The following is a 22083-nucleotide window of genomic DNA, read 5'->3' as shown; positions in this document are numbered from 1 at the left end:
TAATTGATAGTGGGAGGGGGGGACATTGCAAAAGCACAGGGGGCCAGCCAACCAGCCTCCCTCCCTCTGGCACCCCTGTATTGTGAGTAGGGATGTACGGACTGTGTAAAACCCACTCCATCTGTGTTCTGAGGATTGTCTGGTGCTTTTCGTTCTGTCATCTGCCCTCAGATGGATGCAAATATTTTTCTCGTCATGTGGAAAAATCCAGAAATAATTATATAAACATTTACATAAGTATTTACATAATTTACCTCAGTATGTAACATTTAGTGTAGTGTCCCCCATTCCATTCAATGTTTCCTTAGCAGAAACGTACGTATTTTTCAACGGATTTATATGTGTAAATTTCGGGAAAGTAAAAAAATCATCAGAAAGACCATGGACTCTGCAAGGCCTGAGGAGAGCACTCCGCAGCAGATTCCGCAGCTCAGATTCTTAGAAATCCGAGCTCATTTTAAACCATCTCAAATTTCTCCAGCATCCCTAATTGTGAGCACTGCAAATTGCCTGGTGTTTGCTGTCTGTAGCCAGGTGACAGACACATAAGCTTCCTACAATCATATCTGGGAGTATGGGAATCATCGATCTACAAGCATTATCCTGATTATACGGAGACTTAACAGCACTGAGACTGTAGGTTTACGAGATGTGTGACTCCCCACGTCCCCCGAAGACCGTTCTTGCCTTTCACCTGATCAGGTCTTTTACACTTTGGAGGGGTGGGGGGTTTGGCTGTTGCTAATTTAACCCCAGACAGCCTACACTGCATATCCACCATCACCACCCCTGCTGCCGCCACCATTCCACATGTTAAGGACACCAAATCCTTCCCTGTTTTGACTCAGGCACAAACTGAGCCACAGCTTTGCCATACTTGTAGCAAGTTAGCATGAGAAAGTGTGGAAACCAGCACAAGGACCGTATACTGGGTGGGACTCGACTTTTGGTGAAATTGCTTTATTGGGAGGAAAAATGCATATGAAGAAAGCCAGCAGAAAGAGCAGGAACCCTTTAACCAGAAAAAAGCAAAACCTCACGGTTAGGCAATGTCTTTATTACAGCATGCCAAAATATCTCAAAATAGCAAGCAAGCTTTCAGGTTCTCCAGAACTAGGGCCAGTGGCAAGACATTACACTACCTGGGGCAGGGGAAGCCTCCTCCGCTCTCCCCTGCTTTCCTCTAAAAACTTTCTCGGCTGTAATGGCAGCAGCGAGGGTGATGTCCGGCTCTCTGATGCCATCTCATCCCTCAACATCTGGACTTTCCTCAGACTCTGACAAGGTGGGTCTGTGCCTGTGCCCCTCCTCTTTTGCTGCAATGGTGGCAAATACTGTTAAAGCCGCTTTCCCCAGCCTAGTGCCTTCCAGATATTTTGGACTACAACTCCCAGCATTCCTGACCATTAGCCATGCTTACTAGAGCTGCTGGGAGTTGAAGTCTGGAGGACACCAGGCAGGGAAGGATGGTTTAAAGCAACTTAAGGTAAAACGAGTTAGTTTAAAGTTCTTTAAAACGGTAATGGCAGCCACTGCGGCACTCTCTGAGGCCCCCTCACCTCACCTGCAGTGCCTCACATTGGGCGGGCACCCCTGAGTGCCCCGAAGGAACCCCACCAGCTGCTTTCTTGCTCTGGCAAATGCCACAGCAGCAAAAGCTGAAGCAGCAGTCCACCGGGGGGGCGGGGGACAGGCAGCAGCAGCAGCAGGCAGCACTGGCCAGCTGGGGAGACACAGTCATGATGGCAAGCGGCCCTTTGGAGGACAGATGAGGGGTGCCTGATTCATCGCCCTTCCTGATGTGCTGCCTGAGCCATGTGGCTCAGTGTGGCTCATAGTAGAGCCGGCCTTATCCAGAACTCTTCATCAGGCTGGAATGGATGAACAGTTCTGGAGAACCTGAAATCTTGCTTACTAGTTTCTAACATTTTGCCTACTCCAAAGACTTTAGTTTCCAGAAAGTTTCAGCAAGGCACCTGTGTCCAAGTTGCTTTGACTTTAGCCACAGAATAGTGCATAGCATAGTCACTCTAAAGGCCCCTTCTGACATTTCCTCAGCGGGATCTGCTGCAGTATGTCTCCTTCCCATGCTGCACCAGTGATGTCAGAGGCCTGAGGTCTCACAGAAGAGAGCCAGCAAAACAGTTCCTTCCCATGCTGGCGTCAACCTCTCAGGAGGTGAGACTTTGCTCGTGCGGGAAGGAGCCAGCTTGTTGATTCTTCCCACAAAAACTTGGGCTTCCAGTGTTACCAGACCAGCTCATGGATGAGACATGCTGCAGCAGTTTCTACTCTGCTGAGGCAATGTCAGAAAGTGCCCCTAGTCAGACAGTGACTTCAGCCAGAAAACAGATAGTTCATTTGAGGGTTTAGATAGTTTGCCTCTCGGTCCACAAAGTATCAATAATCTGCCCTTGTTTGTTGCTTGGCAATGACCGAAGGAGGCATTTCTAGTAGGAGGTTCAGAAACATTGGGGTTCTACACCGGTTCATTTTCAACATGGAAGCCCACATGAGTAAGCAGCAGTGGACACAAAGCGTAATGTGCTGCTCTGAACACTTCCACCACTGGAATCATGTTGAGCAGCGTGTGTGTGTATCTGGACATGAAGGGCTGCAGGCATCTCCACCACTTGTCTGGATGCTTCTTGGGGGTGTACTGCTGTCACCACAGATGGCTCTAGTGCTGCTGGAAACACCTTCACTTCTGTGGGTGTTTCCACAAGGAGAAGCGAGTCCTGGCCCATGGTGTGGGCCTCCATCATGCACCAATGCTCCCTCACTTCTCTGGACAGCTGAGGGAAAAGAGAATCACACAGTTACATTTTGTAGGGAATCCAGGCTTGGTTTCCTACCAGAATAAAGACACACGAATATGGAAACCCCTTCGGCTTTCATGTGGTGCTTGTACAATGAGATATCTAAGTATATAAGAAGACCATGTCAGGAGAGACCTTTCATGGCCTGTGAGTCATAACAATAGGTAAGCATGGAACCTCTGTATTTGGAGGCAATATACCTCCAGTAACAAACATTAGAAACAAACAATAGGAGATGCGTCTTTCCATCAAGCCCTGGTTAGGGATGGGGGAATCAGCGAGGCTCAATCCCATCCCGATTCTCTGATTTCCGTCTCGAACCTAAGTTTGCCTCATCCCTTTACTGAATGTGCATTTTTTTCTTTTACTTTTCAAATAGGAAAGGTGTGCATTTGCGTGTGCACTTTTTTTAAAGTATGCACCCAAATGTACACCGCCCCCCACCAACTAAAGTGTGAGAATGCCCCTTTTTTTTAAAGCGCATTTCTAAAATGGGCATTTTTCTAATGAGTGCATTTTTCAAACTCGATCCCATCCTCAGGAATATGTGAACTCTGACCGAGAAATGCGCTCTTGTTAGCATTCACATTTGGGGTTGCACACTGGGCAAGTCCTAATGCTTAATGAACTGAAACAAAATTCTCATATCTCTCTAGCCCTGGTTATGATTTAGAGCAGGCCAGTGCCAGAGATGGAATGCTGGTCTTGATGTGACTCAGCAAGGCAATTCTTATGTTCCTAAGCTGGCAAAGGAGGTGATGGATTTATGAAACTCTCATACATTGTGTGGTGGATGGATGGAAATCAGGGCTGTCTCCCAGTTAAGAAGACATCTTTATTTTATGGATTTATCTGTTGATTTGTACCCTGCCTTTCTACCAAAAATGGTACTCAAGGTGGCTTACAAAAATAATTTAAAATAGATTAAAACCATCAAAAACATAACAATCACAGACTAAAAACAGCATTGAACCCACTGACCCACTTATAGGCCAAAGACCTTCTAGAATAAAGCACTCCTTGCCTGCCATTGGAAGGATAGCAGAGAGGGAGTGAACCTATCCCCTTCAGTAGAGAGTTTTACAGCCTGAGACCAGCCACCAAAAAGGTCCTCTTTCACGTTGCCACCGAATGTACCTCTGATGGTAGCAGTATCAAAAGAAGCGCCTCTCCAGAAGATCTAAAGGACCAGACAGGCTCATATCTTAGTTGAATCAAATGGACCATTTGAGTTTTAACTGATTCATTGATCAGTGCTTTAATTAAAACTGCCTACTGTTGCATGTAAATAAAAACAATATTTCTGAAGAGAGAAAACCCCCCAAACCAAATGCTTACAAGATCCACATACATATCACAGCAGGCACCACCATCGAAGGGGCATTCCCTCATTTGTGAGGGATAATTACTTTTCTAAGATGGAACCTCCAACCTGTGATTTTCTAAGCACTTGTCTTAAAGATAATCACTTGTGGGTTTTTAAATCTTCTGCCTGACTGGTTAGTGTTACACCTTTTTAATCAATGGAAAGGCTTTCAATCAATTAATCTATATGATCAATTGACTCAAAACTGTAATCCTCCAAGGGAATCCCTACAAAGGATCCAGCAAGAGATGGAGGTGCAAGTATGTGTAACTTGTGGGGGGATCTGTGCACTCATTGGACATCCACCCAGCCACCCCCATGCCCAAACCACCATCTGGATATACCCTAGTAAGTTTCGTACACTATGTGTCATATCGTATCTTGGTGCATAAGCTACTTACAGATGTTCACAGCACGCTCCCCTTCATTCAACCTAGCAGGAAAGGAAGCAAAGAAAAGTTCACATCAACAGCTGGCTCAAGGTTTCTCTTATGGCTGATTCACACATTCATGTTAATCCCTGATGACCTGACACCTAGCTCTAATTAAGGTGTTTCAAAGTCCAATAATGGAGGGGCAAAGGGAGGAGAGTGCTGGCCCCACTCCTTCCTGCCCTTCCCCCACCTTTCTTCATTGGACTGGAAGGTCTGAAAGGAAATGGTAACCACGTTCAGCTGAACGTGATAACAATCCTCTGTACAATTGGGATCCCCGTACAATCAGGGTTCCCAATCATGCAGAGGGCTATAACTGTGTTCAGCCAAATGAGCTTACAGTCTTCTTTCAGACCTTCTGGTCCAACACAGAAAAGGGGTAGGGGAGAAGCTGATGTGCATGTCTCCATGTCTCCTCCATGATTAGACTTTGGAACACTTGAATAGCACTAGGTTCTTATGACCATCTGAATGGGCAGTGTATGTATATGTGTATGTATTCACATACAGTGTGAATGCACATTCAGCGTAACATGTGAACACCCCTTGGATGACTCTCAGTCAAATGAGTGCAACATCTCTAATGAAAAGCACTGTGTTCAAGCAAGGCCAGCAGATAAATTTGAGGGTGAAACTCATGTTTTAGGAGAAAAAACAACCTATCTGTGGCACTAAATTCTTTATTTCCATAAAGGTATTGTTTCAGTATTCAAATGTCTTGGTTCAAACATTTGAAACGTCAAATAGAGGAATTTTGACACATGTGGCATCTTGTGCAAACAATTCACTTCATTTCAAATTCAAATATCTAGATACAGACAGACACATCATTTGGGAATAAGCTTGCCAAAGAATTTCTTCACAGACCTAAATTACACTCACCAGCGTTCCTCTCCTTCCAGAAGCTTCCTGTAAGTAGCAATTTCAATATCCAGAGCCAGTTTGACATTCATCAGTTCATGATATTCCCGTAGCTGGCAGGCCATGTCTCGCTTGGCCTTGTGCAATGCATCCTCCAGATCAGCCAGTTTGCCTTTGGCATCCTTCACGGCCGTCCCTCCACGGTCCTCAGCCCCAGCCACCTCTTCTTTCAGTTTGCAACGCTGTAGATACAGAACACAACGGATGTTTTCTCATGTCCCCTCCTTGGAATGGCTGGCGTCTGATTCAAATGAAACTATGTTCCATTTGGACACTGTCTGTGAGGAACATGGAGAAGCCATTTGCAAGTAGGAATGTATGGATTTTGTTAAATCTTCTCCATCTGTGTTTTGTGGATTTTTAGGCATCCTTCATGCCATCATCCACTCATTGAAGGAATCGGATTTTTTTTTTACCAGAATTTTGTTCTACTTGTGCCAATTCGTATTAGTGCTAATGCACATTAACTAGTGCACTAGCGTTAATGCAAATTATTGCAAATCCCCCCTGAAAGCAAAAAACCAGTCCACAAGTCCATGGAATCCATGAGACTCAGAAAAAGTCTGCTGCGGAATGTGCAGGTCGGATTCAGAGAAATCCGAACTCACTTGAATACATTGCAGTTTTCTCCAAACATCACTATGTGTAAGCAGTGTTATCCTGTAGTGATCATATGTGCTATCATTTCTGAAACTTCTAAATCAGGACCAAAGTACACATGACATGGGGGATCTGTGACTGGATCCCCTGATCTCTTCAGGTTGGATCTAGATTTAAGCTGGATCAATTATGCTGGCAGTAGTGGACTTCCCCACCCTCTCCTTCGCAGGGCAGCCCCTCCAGCCCCCTGAAAATGCTACACAGAAAGTCAGGAAACCCTCCTTAATTGGGTAAATTCTGATGCATTGTGGGTGGGGGATCCCCCCAAAATGGGTGGAGGCATCTTCCATGAGAGGGTCCTTTCCTCTCATGAAAACTCCCTTCCTCTTGAGGAGGGCAGGTTCTGGGCCCAACCCTGTATTTTTATTTAAAAGCAACTGTAGGGGGCTGTGAATTGGATCAGAGCAGTGCTGCTGGAAGAGGAGTGGGTGGATGCTTTCTCCCCTCTTATCATTTTCTTGATCTAACTTTCCCCCCACAAGCTGCCATTTGCCCTGCTAGGGAAAACAAACCGGTATGCTTTATCTAGCAAGGCACATAGCAGTTCTGGGATAACGTGGAATTTAAATCAGGACAATGGGGAGGAAGAGTTAACCCTCACTCCATTCCCAGTGCCACCGCTCTGATTCCATGCAACTTAATCATAGGCCAACTAGGAGGGATCTTAATTGGCCTCAAACCCAGTGGCCCTAGATCTGAACATTATTCAAGTGGGATGGAATAGGACCACAGAGAAACTGCTTACATGGACGAATTGTTGGAAATGTATGAAGCTGCCCTTAAGGTTGCTTTCAAAATGTGTGAGTCAGTTTCCAAGAAACACTCCCTGACTTGTATTTGATATTCCGATTTGCAAGCTCATCGCCTTGAGTTTCGAATGCACCATCCGTGAAACTCACCTGAGCTTTGACACTGGCAACTTCCGACTCCAGCCTGTGAGCCACACGGGTCAGAGCTTGGAGTTCTTCTTTGGCATGATGCAGATTGTCGCAGTGTTTCGCTGCTGTGGTCCTGAGCTCTTGATACTACCATAAGATGCAAAGTTACTGATTAAGAAGTGGAATGGGTCACAAGGAGCAGGATCAATGGAGCCCACCAGATATGCCCAGTTGCTTACTTGGCACTGGAACCAAGCTTCAGCCGCAGCTCGGCCCCTGGAAGCAATGCGTTCGTACTGACGCCGGAACTCCTCAACAGTGCGGCCCATATCTAAATTTCGACTGTTGTTCATGTGCACCATGACGGAAGTGTTGGAAATGGAGTTCTGGAGCTCACAGATTTCCTGCAGTCACACAAAATGCAATGCCTCATTTATCACTGTGCTTCATTTAGGATCAAATTGAGGGATGGACAATTGCATTTCCCCTCAGTTTCTAAATTTTCCACGTTTAAATTCAGTTCATCCCAATTCCACATCAGTTTGAGGGTTGTTTTTTGAAAGTCGATCTGAAAATCCACAGGCATTCATGTGTGCATTTCTCCTAATACACCCACTTAATGCAATTTTGCCGAATATACACATTTTGACAAGCAATTTCCTAATATAATGTATTTTGAAATTATTTTCAGCAATGGACATTTGTGTGAGCTTTCCCTAATATATGTGTGTGTTGAGAGAGAGAGAGAGAGAGAGAGAGAGAGAGAGAGATGTATGTATTAGTGCTAAATAGAAACCCCAACATGCTCCACTTTAAGGGTGTCCCACAATCCACTCTTGCCCAGGCCACCATGATAGGCTTTGCTTCTTGCTGGGTATCAGCCGCATACCAGGGGCATGGGAGAAGCAGGCTGTTGATTGCCCTAAAGCAGCAGGGGCACACGATGTCCTGCCACCTGGGGTGGGAGGACTTGTGCCACTGCACCCCAGCAGCCACCCCAGCCACTGCTGCTTCCCCCTCCGCTCCCAGATGAAAGATTGGGCAGGCGGCCTTCCCGGAGAGCTGCCCAGGCCCAAATACCGTTTTGAGGGGCTCCTTCCTCAAAGTGCAGCATTGTGGGGTGGCCCTGGAGACTGCTTGCCATTGCCCCCCCCCATCTGCCACCTGAGCAAGGGATTCACCCTGGCTCATGGGAGAGCTGGCCCTGCCCTCAAGTGCGATATAGAGCAGCCTGTAATTAGAGAGATGGACCTGCAGACACATAGAATGTTTAGCATGACAGCCTTGGTCCACGGGAAGCAGGGGTACCCCAGGGAACAGTGATGGGGGAGAAATTTTTTCTGTTTTCATTTTAATGTGAACTTGTCTATTTGGAAATTCACACTTCTCTGAATGTTGCAATGGAGTTCTCTCCTCCCGCTACCCAAATAATAAAAAAAAAACGAATTCAAAAATGTTTATATTGGTGAGAATGTTAAAATGCATTATATTAGGAAAATTGCTTGCAGAAATGTATATATTAGCAAAATGACATGTGAGAATGCATGCAATAGGAAAAATGTGAACAAAAATCTGTATGAGTTTTCATGCAAACTGTTCATGCCAATCTCAATCTTGGGACTGAATCAAACTAAAGAATGGAAAAATGAGAAACTGAAAGAAGCTGAAATTGAAAGATTTATCCATCCCTACTGGTAGCAGAGGGGAAGATGACACTGGCTTCTTAGGAGGGACTGCCAAAAATACTCTCCCCTTTTGCTATTTTAAACATCTTTTTAATGAGGACCGACTGACATTTTGATAACAACAGCTGAAAATCTTATCACCTGCTCATATAAACGTCTCAGGAAGCTGATGTGTTTGATATGATTCTCTGCCTTGATTTCTAGGTCTGCCTTGTGTGCAAAGGCACAGTCCAAATCCTGCAGGAGAAACAAAACCACAATGAATTGTACCAGATTTTTTCTCCTTGGGATGCATTGAAGGAGGAAAGGATGGAGGCAAACGTGGAGATGGGCACCAAGAGTGTGAATGTCACCTAAAGTAACTTTTGAGGTGAAATTGGGACGGAGGGGGTCCCCTCTTCTGACAGGAATTTCAAGAGATGCCAGAAGGATTTCAGTAAAAATTGTGAAGTTTCTCAGAGGAGTTCTGCAACCCCCCCCCAAAAAAAATTACCAGATTTTGCCTAAATTGAAAATCAAAGTCAAAGAGTAGAGCAATCCAACCAGGGCAGATGAGGGAGAAACAGTTGTGGATCAACAACCAATTTCTGTGCCTTGTTAGGCTCACACTGACAGAGTGGAAGGGGTGGTGGTACTCCCCCCTTTCTTTTTTGCCTTTTCAGCCTCCCTCAGCCCCTTTTTAAAACTTTCTTAATGGAAGGGAAATAAACTATGCCAGTTCCAGGGGCATGTTAAGGAACCAGGAAGCCCTTGGATCCTCTCCCCGACTGCCCTGGCATTCAAAGTTGATCTCTCTGTCATCGGAGCAGTGATGGCGAAAACACAACAGCAGATCTTTCCACGGCCACTGGGGGAGGGTCTTTCGTAGGGTAGATGTCCCAAAGACAATTGGGGTCCTAAGTGATCTTCTTCAAGTTGAAACATCCAAGTAATTTTGGAGGAAGCCATACAACACAATTTCTCAGGAGGGTCCCTAGCTTAGCTAAAGTTACGACGTCTTAAGGTGCAATCCTACACGTGTTTAGACAGAAAAAATGTCAACTCCCAGCATGATCATGGAAAGATCTGCAGCTCCAGTGACAGAGAACTCAAAAAGGAGGCACACGAGGATGGTCTGGGAGACTATCCAAAGCCTTCCTGTTTCCCCAATGAGCCCCTGAGGCATGCTGGGAGTTGTAGGACTTATTTCTGTCTAAACATGCATAGGATTGCTTCTTTAGAGGGAAAACATGAAATCTCTTTTTGTTCAAGCAGCAATATGGGAAAATGGGAAAATATTTGGAAAAATGAAGCCCCACCTTCCAATGGTTGTGTGAGGAGGAGGCCCGCAATCTTGACAAATGCCAGGGCATTCACAAAACCAGTTCAACAAGTCATAATTTCAGGGGGTGGGGGGATTCAACTTGTATTGATTTCATGGTTTTTAAACATGATTGTATACATAATAAGATAAATATAGCAGCTTCCAACATAAATATTATTGCACTCACCTTTTTAAGTAATACAAACTCATTCTCTGTAGATGTTCGCCTACCGCATTCCTCCTCATATCTAATTAAATAAGGGAAAATACTTTTAAGATCAGTAGGAAACAACAAAACAAAGCAACAACCACTTGGTGGTGGTGGCGATCAGGGACTCTGCACTAGGGATTAGGGATGTCAGAGGATTCCGCCATGAACTAGGGATGTACAAAAGTTCTGCCACGGATCTCGGGGAGGCCGAATGTCAGCGCATTCGGCCCCCCGAAATTGGTGGCGGAACGGCCCCCCGCCCCCCCCGGGATGGGGCTTACCTTAGGTGGATCTTCTGGCGGCGGCGGCTCCGGCGGCAGTGCAGCGGTGGCGGCTGGTCTTCCGACCGGCTGCCGCCGCCGCCATCTCCAGGTAAAACAAACAAACAAACAAACAAACGTGATAGGCTATGTAAAGATTTACGTAGCCTATCATGGCTAGATTTTAAAAAAACACCGTGATAGGCTACGTAAATGTTTACGTAGCCTATCACAGCTGACTTAAAAACAAAACAAAACATGTGCATACACAAATGGCGGCGCCCATGGGCACCGCCATTTGCATTCCTTATTTTGGCACATCTTAGTCTACGTAAACATTTACATGAACTAAGACGGCGAAAATAAGGGGAATGCAAATCACGTATGCAAATAGCATTTGCGTACGCGCGTTTTTTTGTTTTTTGTTTTACTCAGCCATGATAGGCTACGTAAACATTTACGTAGCCTATCATGGCTGACCGCAGGGATGCAAACGGCGGCGGGTACGGCCACTGCCATTTGCGTCCCTGCTAGCCAGTGGCCAGATGTCCGGCTGCTGGCGGAGCCGGCCAGCAGCTCCGCAGAATCCCTGTGGAGCGGGGCCGGCCGGCCAGGATTCCGGGGGGGAGGAACGGAGAGCCTCCCCCCCGGCCAGGATTCCGGGGGGAGGGACGGAACGCCTCCCCCCCAGCATCAGCATAATCTGCGGAAAGGTAAGTTCCTTTCGTATATCCCTACCACGAACTCCAGTGAGGCTGGATTCTAAAGCCTCCCACCCCCTGCCACCCTGCAGAATCCCCCGGGACGGAGCTTACCTGGGGTGGATGCGGCGGCGACGGTGGCTCCGGAGGTGGCTCCAGCTGGTCTCCTGGCTGGCCGCTGCCAGGCTGCTGTGGCCGCAAATGGCGGCCGTCGTAGCGGCCGCCATTTGCATCCTTGCAGGCAGCTGTGATAGGCTACGTAAGTATTTATGTAGCCTAACACGGTAAAGGTAGCCTAGCCATGCAAATGGCATAGCAGCCACCATTTGCGTGGCTGCCTTTACCGTGATAAGCTACATAAATACTTATGTAGCCTATCACGGCTGCCATACGACGGCCGCCATTTACAGCTGCAGCAGCCCAGCCGCAGCTGGAACTCCCGCTGTGGCCGTCCCCGGCCGACGGCTCTGCAGAGCCGTCGTGGAGCGGATCCGGCCAGGGAGGATTCCGGGGGGATGGACGGAGTGCCTCCCCCCCACTGCGGATGCCCCGGCACGGAATAAGGTAAGTGCTTCGTACATCCCTACTAGGGATGTACAGATTGTGTAAAATCCATTCCATCTGTGTTTCGTGGATTATCAGGCACCTTTCCTTCTGTCATCTGCCCATCACCAGAATCAGATTTTTTGTTTCCAAATTTGCTCAAATTCATATTTGCGCAAATGCACATCTGCACAATTTTGCACATGTGGAAATGTGCAAACTTGCTCCAAATGTGCATTTTCACACTTTAGTCTGTGGGAGAAATGCACATTTTTGACTGAGATTTTTTTAGTTTGTATATTTTTCCATGATTAAATGTGTGCAAAATTTGGGAAAGCTAGAAAACTGGCCTGGAAGTCCATGGAATCCGTCTGATGGGGAAAGCTGGTCTGCTCTGGAATCCTCAGGTCAGATTCATGAAAATCTGGACTAATTTGGTTCTGTCGCAGATTTCTCTGATATCCCTTCTCTGCACATCCTGATAGATTCTCCAAGCTTTATTATTACTTCTCATTTTTGTAAGGTTGAGCCTGGGCATGGCATTTATTGTTCGCTTATCATTCCCTACACACAGTTGTTTCCAATGTCATGACCCGTAAGTTTCACTTCTGAATTTAAACAGCACTTTCGTAGGGGTGTACTAAACCCCACTTACCTGGCTCTGCTGGGGTCCACAGGTGGGGGGAGGCAATCCGTTCCACCCCGCAGAATCCTCAACGGGGGGGGGAAGTGATCCATTCCTCCCCCTCGGAATCCTGCCTGGCTGGCTGCGCTCTGTGGCCAGTCCGCAAAGCCGCTGGCCGGGCCAACCCGCAGTGGGGCCTCCACCCGCTGCCGGGCTGCTGTGGATGCAAATGGCATCCTGTATAGGGGACACCGTTTGTGTCCCTACGCTGCTAAATATTTACATAGCCTATCACGGGCTAGCGTAGGGACACAAATGGCAGCTGCTACGATGGCTGCCATTTGTTGCCACAGCAGCCCAGCAGCAGCTGGAGCCGCTGCCGCTTCATTCACCACTGGAGCTGCTGCTGGAGCCGCTGCTGCCACCGCATCCGCCACCAGGTAGGTCCATCCTGGGGGGATTTCGCAGAGTGGCGGGGGGGGGGAGGCCATTCCACCATGGACTCCGGGCTCATGGAACCTCTTTAGAATCCGTGCCAGAATTCTCCGCCATCCCTACACTTCCTATTAGTTTTTTTTAGACCAAGAAAAATGTGGTATTATTTGTGAAAAGGGGGAAAAAAACACTTTTTCCTCTTGTGTAATTGTGCTATTCTGCTAAATCATCATGCCACCTAGAGGTTATGTAGTGGAAAAGCAGGAAAGGAAACATTCTTCGTGTAGTGCTCAGATCTCAGTTCTGTGACAAAACCAAAAGTAGATTAACAGCAGATTAACAGCCTCATGTAGAGACGCTTGTAGGATCCAAATCCAGAAACTTATCTATCTATAAATAAACAATAGTCTGGTTGAATATGAGAAAAGCACTAGATGGTGAATAGATCCATGTGCCTCCAATATAGTTGTATTAAGATTTCTATGTTATGTGGAAAATCTGATCTCTCTCCCCTGCCCCCATGCTTTATCTGTGCCTTTCAGCATACATATACATAGAGATAATGCAGCTTATTGTAACACCAGCCTTTATAGCTGTTCCATATAACATGCTATTTAACAATCTAGGCATCGTTAAAGCTCACCTCCTCTTATGGCCCTCCAGAGTTTGCTCTGAAGTCTTATGCTCAGCCTGCAGCTCAGCTCTCTCACGTTCACTGCACTCCAGCTCCTTCTTGAGAATACTGACTTGCTCATCGAAAAGTGGTTTCATGTTACTTTTGTGACGTTTCTTTTCTTGCACAAACTCCCATTTCGTCTTCAGCATCAGATTGTGCTGCTCCAACAGTTGGACCTGAATCCCAAAAGGGAAATGCTTGTGGATTCTGCTGTTATTCTTAGAAAATAACTAGCATGTGATGCAAAGCCTGCTGTTATCAAATATCTAAATGCACAATCATTATTGTATATGGATATATTTTATGATACTCACTGGAAAAGACCCTGATGCTGGGAAAGATTGAAGGCAAAAGGAGAAGGGGACGGCAGAGGATGAGATGGCTAGATAGCATCACCAGTTAGGGATGTATGAAAGTCACTTACCTTTTCGACGGGGTGATTTGCGGTGGGGGGGAGGTGCTCTGCACCTCCCCCCGAAATCCTAATCCAGCCAGCTCCACTCCGCGGAGATTCCGTGGAGCTGCCGGCCAGGGCTGCCTGCAGCTGGACATCCAGCAAACAAAAAACCCCAAACAAACAAACAAACAAAAAACAGCATACGCAAATGGCGGTGGCTATGGCGGCCGCCACTTGCGTTCCCTTTTTTTCGCTGTTTTAGCCTACGTAAATATTTACATAAGCTATTACGGTGAAAAAAAAAGGAACGCAAATAGCATCTACTACACTATTTGTGTTCCCCTTTTTTTCGCCATAATAGCTTACATAAATATTTACATAGGCTAAAACAGCAAAAAAAAGGGAATGCAAATGGCGGCTGCTGTAGCTGCCGCCATTTGCGTACACTGTTTGTTTGTTTTTAGCTTGCCGTGATAGGCTACGTAAATACTTACGTAGCCTATCACGGCCTCTGCAGGGATGCAAATGGCATCCCTGCATTAGCCGTGATAAGCTACGTAAGTATTTACGTAGCCTATCACGGCTATGATCAGGAAGCGAATGGTGGCCGCCATTCTCAAGTCAGTGTGGACGGCAGCAGGTAAGTGCTCCATTTCACGTGCCTTTCGTGGGTTGGGGGGGCGGGGGCTTTGTTCCGCCATGGATTTCGGGGGGCCGAATGCACTGGCATTCGGCCTCACCAAGATGTGTGGCAGAATTCCCTGACATCCCAATCACCGATGCAATGAATATGAACTTGAGCACACTCCGGGAGAGAGCGGAGGACAGGAAGGCCTGGCGTGCTATGGTCCATGGGGTCACGAAGAGTCGGACACGACTGAACGACTGAAGAACAACGACAATGTTTTATGATACATCCTTCCGTCTGTCTGTCTGTCTGTCTGTCTGTCTCTCTCTCTTTTTTCTCTTTCTCTGTTGTGGATCCCCTTCACTTTTTTATTGTTAAATTTGCAAATAAAGTATTCTTTTTAAAAAATGTCAAAATGAAGGCATCATCTAGATGAGAGGTGTTGAACTTCAGGACTGTGGGCCAAATCTGGCCCTCCTGGGATCTCAATCTGGCCCTCCTGGGTCCCTCCAGGTAGCCACACCCACTTCTCCTAGCCCAACCCCTTTTCCCTGACCGCCGATTGTGTGGTGGTTTTCTAGCTTTTGCATGATTGTTTGCTTTTGTTCAAAAAGGTTGAAATGCCTCTTTTAAGGCTTAGTTATGGGCAGTAAGAGTTTTAAGGTACAGTACACTGCTATCTTTCGTAATTTAGCCCCTCCTCTTTTGCCTTTGGCCCCACCCTCCACTGGAATGCAGTTCCTCTGAAAGTGAATTTGGTCCAATTGGCTGAAAAAGGTTCAATGCCATTAGTTTAGGTTTTACAGCAATGGAAGCCATTTTCTCATGGCTTCATGATAACATTTAAAGGTCAGGTTTCACTATGTGTATGAGGCCGATGGTGTGCGGCCTCTTACGTTGTGATCAGGGGTGATGATTTGGTGGGAAGGACCTGTGCATCTGCTCAACCAGCACAGTACTGGGTCTTTCAGGGTCGAAGCAGCATTATGAGATGAAACCTTATGCACTTCTTGCCTAAAGGATACCACCATTCACAAAGAACAGTTATTCCAAACTGTGTCAATTAACTGAAGACTCACAACGTGAGAACCTTCACCTGATCTGTTTCAGCCCATATCCTGCTACACATACATGCACACACGCGCGCACACACACACACACACACACACACAGTGCATGCATGTGTAGCAGGATATGGAATCGGAATCAATGTGATATGAACTCCAGTGGTGTACCTCCTAGGAATGTACAGATTTTGTTAAATACATTTCATCTGTGTTTTGTGGATTGTCAGGTGTCTTTCATTCCATCGTCTGCTCATTGATGGGATCAGAGTTTTTTTAAAGAGATATACGAGAGTTTTGTTCCCAGTTGCAGTTACAGTTGTACAAATGCACACTCGCACAAGTGCATGCTCGCACTAATGCACACTTGCAAAGTGCACACTTCTGCAAGTGCACCTTTGTGCAAATACTAGGGATGGTGGAGGAATCCATCCGGGGGTTTGGTCCACCGAGCTTTTGGCGGCTCAGCACCCTGGATTCCAACTTGCTTGTCTGTGAACTGGCCCGACTTGTGTGAGCTTGCAGACTTCTGCTGCTGGCAAAACCCCTCACATTTTCCTTGCTGACACTGACACTGACACTGGCAAGGAGAGTGCAAGGAGCTTGCTCACAGTGGTGGGTGGCAGGAGTCCCTGCTACTGCCACCCACCACTCACCGCCATCAGCTCTCCTACCACCTTGCACAAATGTCTCCATCTCACCTCCCAGGTCCTGGGATGAGGAGAAGGATCCATTTGCACATGGTGGCAGGGTCACTGTGCATGAGTCTCTCCTTCTCCTCCCAGGGCCCAGGAGGACAAGGAGAGACTTGCACACAGTGACCCTGCTGTGTGCAAATGTCTCCTTCTCCCTCCTGGGACCTGGAAGGGAGAAGGAGACATTTGCACATGGCAGTGGTGGTGCTGGTGGAAGGTGGTGGTGATGGTGATGGGGACTCCTGCTGCCACTGCCCACCACCGCCATGTGCAAACCCCTCATGCTCTCCTTGCTGGTGTCACAGAACCAGGATGAAATGAATTTAGCCCTGGAAAAATGAGGACCTTGGCAAAATTGAGTTTAACAGATTTACCCTATTCTAAGGTGCCCATGGCAGATTCACTGTTGCAAGCCCAGAAAAGGAGAATAACTATCACCCCAGACCCACTCATCAGCTATCTCTGGAATGAATGCAGGGAGCCCACAAACATGGAGAAAACAAAGAGGCAGAAAATAAGCTACCATCCTAGAAACTTGCTTTACATCTGGCTCACCAACTAAAGCACCCATATTCCTAGAGACAGCCATAACTATGGTAAAGTAGAGACATCTGGCATTTGAAAATCTGGCCCTCTTTGGGCATTCGCAAACTGAGCTGCAGGCTTTTCCCAAAATCTGGGAACTTTTTTATTCTTTTTTCTCTCTCATAAATAGAAAGTTGTGCAAATTGCAGCTGAAATTTGCACAATTTGCCCAAATTCCAGCTGTAATTATTTTCCCAGTAATTTTAGCATTCTAGTCTTTTCGCTCTGCTCTTTTAATTTGTTTATTGTATTTTAAAACTCTGCATTGCTGCTATGTTTTATTCTGGTTGTACTTGCATACTGTAATTTTAAGTGTTTATGTTGTATATTGTTTTAATGCTGTACAGTACTTCTGGTTTTAATTTTTGTGAAACACCCAGAGAGCTTTGGCTAGTGGGTGGTATAGAAATGTAATAAATAAATAAATAAATAAAATTATGCAAATTCCATCCATAATTTGTGCAAATTAAGCAAATTATGCAAATTGCAACTGCAATTTGCACAACTTTGTATTTACAAGAAGAAGAAGAAAACCCAGCAAATCCATGAGCTAGCCTGACATGATGCAGATTGAGTCAGGCCAACTCACAAAAAAGTGAGCCAGAGTCCAGGGGGTTGAGCTGATGAAAAGTCGGCAAACCTGACCCGCCGATGGATTCCTCTGACATCCCTATGACAAAGTCTTGATCAATATTGCTGAAAGTCATTTGTCCAGCTCCCATTTAATTATGATGGGTGAATATCCAGGCCTTGCACATTCAACTTCACAAGAATAAACCAACAGTGCCTCATTATTTTGGATTGGACCTCTAGGCCTGTTGCAATGTGCCTAAAGTGTGGCATAAAGAATCTCATTCCAATTCCCTTAAACCATAATTGTTTAGCTATGTTCCCCTGCTAGACTCTTATTGAAACCCATTTTCCTCCTCCCCACAACTTACCTTGTCAATAAAAGAGGCCAATTTGCTGTTGAGGTTCTGTAGCTCATCCTTTGCCTGACTCTTCACTGCTAGGGCTGTGGTGTCAATCCCCAAGTTCAGAGGCTGCAGCAGGGATTCGTTGCAAGTGATAGGAGCAAGGCGCAATGCATCAGGAATAACTCCGCCAGCGTTCATGAAGCTGTGGCTATATCCAGCACCACTATAACTGTATGGAGCAGCCCCACCACCACCCGGATGTCCCTTTCCAGGGAGGCTTGTACTGGTGACAAGCCGGGGTCCGCGAGGGCCAACACTCTTGCTGCTGAAGCCACCTTCTCCTCCATAATTCATCCCAGTGTCCATAGGAGGGCAAACAGTGTGACTGATAGGGCGCTGGCCTCCTCTGGGATGGGCAGCCAGTGAACAGGAGCTGTAGTGTCTTGGACCGTATCCAGAAGTGGGGCGATAAGAGGGGCGAAACATGGCTTCTCGGAGGGATGGAATGGAAGCAAATGAAAGGAATCGCAAAAGGTCCGTGTTGTTGGGGGGAGGAAAGGGGTGGGGGAAAGGAAGGAGGAGTGGCGAAGGCTTTGTGGATGAAGTAGCACAAGTTGTCCTTTATATCCCTTTTGGAAAGCTGGGTTTGGCTGTTTCAGTGTTGGGGGAACAGCAATGTCATGGCATTTATGAGCTGGGAGTTTTCGGCAGGCTTCTCATGAGTTGGGCTTAATAGCCAGGCCAAATGCAGCTCCTGTTCTGAGTGTACAAGTGAAGAAGCTCCTATAAAATTATTGGCTCGAAGGCACCCATGGAACTATGTCACCAATCTCATGATACCCAGGCCAAGATGGAGACCCACTTCAGTGGCAAGTCCTTCTATAAAAGCCATTTCTCATGTTCCTATAATACAACCTAATTTTAGAATCTATGTTCAGGAGTCTGTGTTCAGCAATAAGGGCTCTCAAGTTCTAGATGGCCAGAACAGTCGTGGAAATGTTTGCCATATATATATATATATATATATATATATATATATATATATGTTGCGACTGCACCAGAAGCTCGTTCCTAAGTGGCGGTTGCTTCATGACGCTTGCCCAACTGGCAACTCACTGATGACCATCGCGTTGCTCAAGTGTCCAGTCCCTTGTGATGGAAGGTGAAGCAAATGCCATAATTAACTTTGTATTTTTGTTGCCATCCTAGTTTCATTTACTAATAAAAAGCTATAATTATAGCATCTGTTGCTGATGCTGTTGCCACCCTTTGGAGGGCCTGTTTAACTCTCATTAATGACGCCATTCTTTTTTCTTTTCTTTTTTAAGGCAAAGCTCGTAAATGATTCAATGTATTATCTCTGGCTGCTCTATTGTTAGCAGTTATATTGCTTGGTTGTTTGGGGGATCTGGGCTATATAGTCTAGGGCAGGCATGAAGGTAAAGATGGAAAAATGCCTGAATCACTATGAATCCATTGCTCTTCCTCTCCCTGGATGCAGAGGCATGTAGGGCAGTTGACATCAATTTTTCCAGCACGTTGCTGCTGCCACCCTCTCTACATGGCCAACCTGAATGCAAGACTCTGCCAGCATGCAAACTTATGGGAGAGTGAAAGCCTTGTCTGCTGATGCTGTCAAACTCAGTGAAGAGTAGTTAAGATAAGGACAAGGGCAGAAAATAATAAAATGCACACGTGTGTGCACACACACACACACACACACACACTACAAAACACATCAACAGCAAAAAACAAAACAGACTCACAGTGCAATCCTATACATGTCTACTTGGAAATGACTCCCATTGAGATTAATGGGGCTCACTCCCAGGAAAGTGGGTATAGGTTTCCAGCCTGAACAAGGAAAGGAAGAATGAAAATAGGGAGTAGAAAGATCCCTGGCTTACTGAGTCTTTGCTTTGGACACATATGAAACAGTATTAGTTCTTACTAATGATGCCTTGGAGTGCCCTAGAAGCATAACTCTTCTCTGGGTGGTATTATTGCCCATAACAGTGACAGGTGGCTACCAGGGAAAAAGCCTTACTTATAATGGCCAGTGGGCCCCTGTCTATGGAATGCCTTTCCCAGAGTCCATCTTCCCAGAGAGCCTGGCATCTTCATTAAATACATTTAGAGCTTCTTCACATGGAGCTTTTATCCTGCTATTAACATTGGTTACTCACAGACGTTTGCGGGTCCTTTAGATGATGTCGTCAACCTCCAGGGTATCTCCTGCACTAAATGACCCTTATTTCATTTTTTTAAAGATAGGAGATACTGGGCTATCAAATTACCGCACTTGAGTTCTGCTTGAGTTCACTCCATAAAAAGAGGAAAAGCCCCAATAAGAGGAGCTAGACCACAACGCCATCTAGCGGCTGTGTGTAATGAAACATATTGTAGACTCAAATAAGGGGGGAAAGGCCGGAGAAGGAAGCATATGTAAAGGGAGTCTCTTGTGATCCTGCATTTAAAATGGAAGCAGAACGCCTCCTTTTAAATGCAGGATTTTAGGCTGGTGTAGAGATGCTCTTAGATGCCAGATTAAGACCTTCCTCTTTAAGCGGGCATTTAACCTTTAATCTGTTGTTTGACTATTATTTTAGGGTTGGCTCCCCAGGGTTTTAAATATCTTTAAACATTTTTAATGTTTAAGGTTAAATATTGTAGTATTTTAAAACTTTAATTGTTGCATTTTTGTTACACTGAGACATGCCGCTAAGGAAAGAAGCCTTGAATTAGAGGCCATTTGAGAACATATGTCCCCAAGTTGTAGATGGGAAATATACTGAGGCTGAGACTAGTTCCAAGAATAACCACTGGATTCATGGCAGATAACTCAAAACTAAGGCTACGCACCACTTCGGTTCGAAGCCCAAATAACGAGTTGAAGTGAGCTGCTTCAGAGGTGGCTCTGCATGATATGAGGCAGAGCAGAATAGCAAGGAGGCACCCCGAAGCAAAGTGGCTTGTATATAAAGCACCGCGTCTGACTCGGTGATTTGTTCTGAGCAAACCAGACAGCCTGGTGCCCAAAGTATGAACTTGAGAAAGTTCAGTGAGGGGTTGAAGGGGAGGGGGAGGGAGGGAGCTTTGGTGGATGGAAACTCTAGTTGCCAAATCAAGGCTGAACGTAACCCAGCAATCTCCCATCAGTGACAGTGGTGGAGCGGGGGCAACTGAATAACTGGAGAAAAATGGCTGCATTTCAGAGACAGAGATAATTCTGGTGGTGTTACTTAGAGATGGGAGAACCTACCCCCATCTGGGTTCTCCGATGCTCCCCCCCCCCACAGCCCCTGCTTCGCTCACTGGTCCCTTCACCTCCACCGTGATTGCCATGTTTTTAAAAAACATGGCAATCGGAAGTCAGTGTACACATAGACTTATATGCAAAAAGTGTTGTGATCTTGAGTATATGGGTGATTCATAGCACTTTTTGCATAGAACTATTGCATGCACATAGACTTATACACAAAAAGCTCTGTGAATCGCCCAGGCAGGGGGAGGAGAAGGTGCAGCGCACACCCCTGCCACTCACTAGCTGTCTCCTCCTCGTGAGCAGGAGACGGCTTGCAGTCCTTGACAGCTGAGCACGCAGGAAGAGAAGGCAGAGCAGGGCTGAGAGGTATAGTTCTTTGTTTTGAAAGTTTCTGTGGAAAAATCAAATTTCAGCTGCACCTAGCACAAAACGTACTGGGCCAAACTGTCTGAAATGTGGCAGGTGGGATCCTCTTGATGTTGGTAGAGAGGCCCCCAAGTTGCATGTAACTGAAAAAGTTATGGCCATTTATGTTTTCCCATGCAAGTCAATGGGAAAATGCCCAAACCAAGTGATCCAGATATATGAATCTTGCTTCGGATCTGGAACCAAGTAAAAGCGGAGGGGGTCCAAATCAGTCCGAGTCAAGGCAGGGCTGATTTGGAGGGTCCAAAGTGGCATCCAAAGCGAAGCAGGATGTCCGTGCACATCCCTACTCAAAACACAGGTGGCGGAGATAACTCAAGAAAGTGAGCAAAACCGTCAGTTATGTGTGTGCATGTATGCTTGTGCACACACGTGCACCAGGTCATATTCATGCTAAAATCTTCCAATGAAGTTACTTTAAAAAGTTGAGAAAAGGCTCCTTTGCTTTGCAACCCTAGTCATTGGCTCCCCCTGGACAGGTCATATGGTGGCTCTGCCTGCCACACCCACTGGGCAAATTTTGTCTTGTCCACTTTTGTCTTGGGGTCAGAATTCATAGTTTTCAACATTCATTTTTTCCCCAGTTTTG

General features: G+C 46.2%; 1 protein-coding gene across 1 annotated transcript; it reads right to left on the bottom strand.

Annotated features, from left to right (window-relative positions):
• Positions 1–948: 948 nt before the first annotated feature.
• On the bottom strand, positions 949–18157 carry LOC146353622 (keratin, type II cytoskeletal cochleal-like). Its single transcript, XM_084829759.1, has 10 exons — positions 17828–18157; positions 16091–16186; positions 13485–13693; positions 10254–10314; positions 8905–9000; positions 7318–7482; positions 7100–7225; positions 5502–5722; positions 4587–4618; positions 949–2795 (listed from the first exon to the last, which is right to left on the bottom strand). The coding sequence occupies exons 1-10, from the start codon at positions 18155–18157 to the stop codon at positions 2575–2577; spliced, it is 1557 nt and encodes a 518-aa protein (XP_084685885.1). The 3' UTR covers positions 949–2574.
• Between the last annotated feature and the right edge of the window lie 3926 nt (positions 18158–22083).

This window comes from Heloderma suspectum, chromosome 2 (genome assembly GCF_057233095.1).
Source record: "Heloderma suspectum isolate Gila_16-S chromosome 2, 16-S_ref, whole genome shotgun sequence".
Classification (NCBI taxonomy): Eukaryota; Metazoa; Chordata; class Lepidosauria; order Squamata; family Helodermatidae; genus Heloderma; species Heloderma suspectum.
The sequence above is the reverse complement of the archived record's forward strand: the minus strand, read 5'-3'. Positions and strand labels throughout refer to the sequence as shown.

What these genes read in the sequence shown, in the direction of transcription:
- LOC146353622 (XM_084829759.1), bottom strand. Translation starts at nt 18,157, where the DNA reads ATGAATTATGGAGGAGAAGGTGGCTTCAGCAGCAAGAGTGTTGGCCCT. An exon ending in CTGGAGGGCCATAAGAGGAG is followed by an intron (nt 10,315 to 13,484) that starts GTGAGCTTTAAC and finishes TTATTTAATTAG; the next exon opens with ATATGAGGAGGAATGCGGTA. An exon ending in TGAGACGTTTATATGAGCAG is followed by an intron (nt 7,483 to 8,904) that starts GTGATAAGATTT and finishes GTGTGACTGCAG; the next exon opens with GAAATCTGTGAGCTCCAGAA.